A 2928-nucleotide genomic window follows, 5' to 3' on the forward strand; every position below is an offset into this window, starting at 1 on the left:
GTGGTGTGACGGTCCGCATCTCGCTAGCTCTCAGGCAATTGTAACTGTACTCTATCAACATCAAAAATCTACTGTCAACCTTTGTATTTAGGAAAGGACGCGGTGGCCGGAAAAGGGACGGTATGATATAACATTCACGCCAGAAAGGGCACCAACAATAGAAACAGTTGCCAGCACCCAAGCAACCTGAAGTGCAGCCCAGCACCCGGCTGCAAAGTGGTGGGTGCATTTCTGCCACAAAAAGCGATCTGTCCAATCGTGGCCGCAGCGCACATGTGTGCCATGCAGCACAACCATGCCACTGCACCCAACCATCACATGAGAATCCCTCTTGTCAGAGATGGAGCTGGCTGTGCCTGTTGCTGCTGCTGTTGTTTTTGCTGCTGCTCCTGTTGTTGCTGCTGCTGTCGCCGCTGCTGCTGCTGCTGCAAGGCGCCTGCTGCTTGCAGCACACTTTCAACAGCGGCCAAGCTGTTGAAGCAGCGGCCAAGCTTAGTGCAGGAGATTGAACTCCACTTGGTTCCCAGCGCAGCATGAACACTCTGAGGCCACTGAAGGCGGCCAACGCCACGATGTAGCAGAAGGCCCTCCATTGAGGCCTGCAGGCTTGCCAACATGCAAGCGCCACAAGCAGTGCCCACGCCACAGCTGCCATCAGGACCAACAACTGTCATAAAACCTTCTTCACAGCAACTCGGCGCCCAGGTGGCTCCGACCAGTACCATGTCGCCTTCTCCGCCTACACACAAGCAGAGGCAGCAATTGCATTAACCATGCATGTCTGAAACCCACTAATCCGCTGCTAGGAAAATTGACCAAGCATGCCAGCCTCTTATCTGATGCTGTAAGATAAGTCAAGCAGCACCTACCTGGCAGTGCGGCAGTGCTGGCAGCTCACCATGTCATCGGACCACTTGCTGAGCCGCTGCATCATGTCGTCCCAAGCATCCGGCTCGGCGTGATCTGCAGATCGGCACAACACGACAGTCACAATTGAGGGACATGTTCGTCAAAAAAAGGCTGCAAAGCGAGGACAGAGGCGATAGTGCCAATCGGGCATGATCCCTGCTGCTGTCATCGGGCTTACCATCTGCCCACTGATCGGCCAACTGATGAAGCCTTCCCCATCGCACAGCAACCTTTCCCATCCCACATCACAGTGCTAAGCTGAGGCGTGTCACCTGTTGCTGCTGTGGGATGATGGGAGATGCCCGGGCGGGGACCATCAAGGCACATGCGACGGCAGGGGAATGGCACGCATGAAAGCACAACCCCGCAGGGCGCAGGCAGACTGAACCACTGCAAGGCGTCCGTTGCCGCCACACCGCATTTACTCCCGTGCGTCCAGCAATGGCTCACCTGCTGCTCCTGTTGAGGGACCCAGGAGAATCCAAAGCCAAACGATGCATACATGGGAATGGGCAGCAATGGGCATGGGGTGCAAGGTCGAGCAAAGTCAAGACACGTTCTGCACCAGCATGCTTCATGCTGGGCCCCTCCCATGGTGGCGCATGCGGCTGCTGTTGACAACTAGGACTGCTGCAGCATGGATTCAGACGATGCGGTTGCGCCAAGCGCAAACCGCCTGCCATTGACCTCACTGTGATGCTGCCATGTACGGGAAGGCCATGGGTCAGAAACCCACCTGCAGCAGCTGTTTTGAGAATGGCTTTCCGACGGCGTTCGTCCATGGCCATGTAGGCCTGGCACGTAGCGTCGTCAACGTTGATGAACACCAGCGTCATCGCGACCTTGTCTTCGTCGCAAAGATCATCCTGGCTATCCACCCAGCGGGTCAGCTGCACCTTCGCAGAGTCCGCCATGACCTTGTAGCTGCAAGTCGATGATAATGCACGGAGGGGCAGAGGAGGAAGGGAATTGAACGGCGGCCAAACACGACGGCTGCGCAAAAACTGGGTATCGGAGGAACCCACGCGAGCTGCGATGACAAATTGACAAATGGAGGTAGGCGTGCAATCACATCTTGGTTCGAAGGTTGTAATCCAAGCCTTCCCAAACCCCTGTGCTGCAATGAAGGCAACTAAACAGATCGAGTTCGCAAAGTCACAACTCAATCAAGGAGCAGTGGAGGTGGGTGTCGACACTCCAGTGGTAGGACTGCACTGCTACGGGCGTGTACCAGCAACGCGCCCCTGATCAGGATCCAGCCACGCTCCTACCTAGCGAACAAACCAACCCCCGCAGTTGTCCACCGCCTTGAATGTTGTCAAGGGAGTAAGCAAGAAGATGGGAATTTGATCAAAGGTTGGGAGGCAGTAGCCGGCGCATCGCACGCAAACTGCAAAAAACGCAAAGCCATGCACAGGTGGCACGCGAATTGGGTCCAACCACCAAGCAGAGGGCCCCAGCAGCGATGTGATGCCTTGCCCTGCCAATGATGGGCAGCAGCGCCAAGAGCGCGCCGCCACCCGGCACCCAGCCTGCTCGCACCCAGCGCACCCAGCAGCAACTATGCACCCTTGAGCCTCCTCCCAAGACAGGCTGCAGCGCAACACATGGAGTGGGTTGGGAGGAGACGATGAGCTGCTCAAAGCTCTGAGGGGGTTCAGCCATGCTGCAAACTCAGCGTTGTCGCCACTGACGGTGTCAGGGCGAGGCCTGCCCATGAAGCCCAGCCAGCACTGTTACCTGGTCTTGCTCGCACCTAGAGCTCCAGACACGGAGGAAGTGGCGAAGCTGAGACAAGCGGCTGTTTGTCGAGGAGGCAATAGATTGTGCGCACTTGAGGCCTGGCTCTGCACGTCCGGGACACCGCTACCGCTGAGGGCATAAAATGTATATGATTTTTTTGCAAATGTTGCGCAGCGCGGGTTTCTTCCGCAGAGCCCTTTCTGTGTTACGTACTCGAAGTCATGCACGGGCGAGGCCGGCACTTGCGATTGGTGGAGCTATTTCATCTGAGGTTGT

The 2928-nt window shown here is 56.7% G+C and overlaps 1 protein-coding gene across 1 annotated transcript; it reads right to left on the bottom strand.

Annotated features, from left to right (window-relative positions):
- Nucleotides 1-865: 865 nt before the first annotated feature.
- Nucleotides 866-1823, bottom strand: MNEG_2186 (hypothetical protein; the record flags this gene model as incomplete). The annotated part of the gene is made up of 2 exons (XM_014049340.1): nucleotides 866-963; nucleotides 1646-1823. The coding sequence occupies 2 exons, from the start codon at nucleotides 1821-1823 to the stop codon at nucleotides 866-868; spliced, it is 276 nt and encodes a 91-aa protein (XP_013904794.1).
- Between the last annotated feature and the right edge of the window lie 1105 nt (nucleotides 1824-2928).

Source organism: Monoraphidium neglectum (genome assembly GCF_000611645.1).
Source record: "Monoraphidium neglectum strain SAG 48.87 unplaced genomic scaffold scaffold00239, whole genome shotgun sequence".
In the NCBI taxonomy this organism is placed as follows: domain Eukaryota; kingdom Viridiplantae; phylum Chlorophyta; class Chlorophyceae; order Sphaeropleales; family Selenastraceae; genus Monoraphidium; species Monoraphidium neglectum.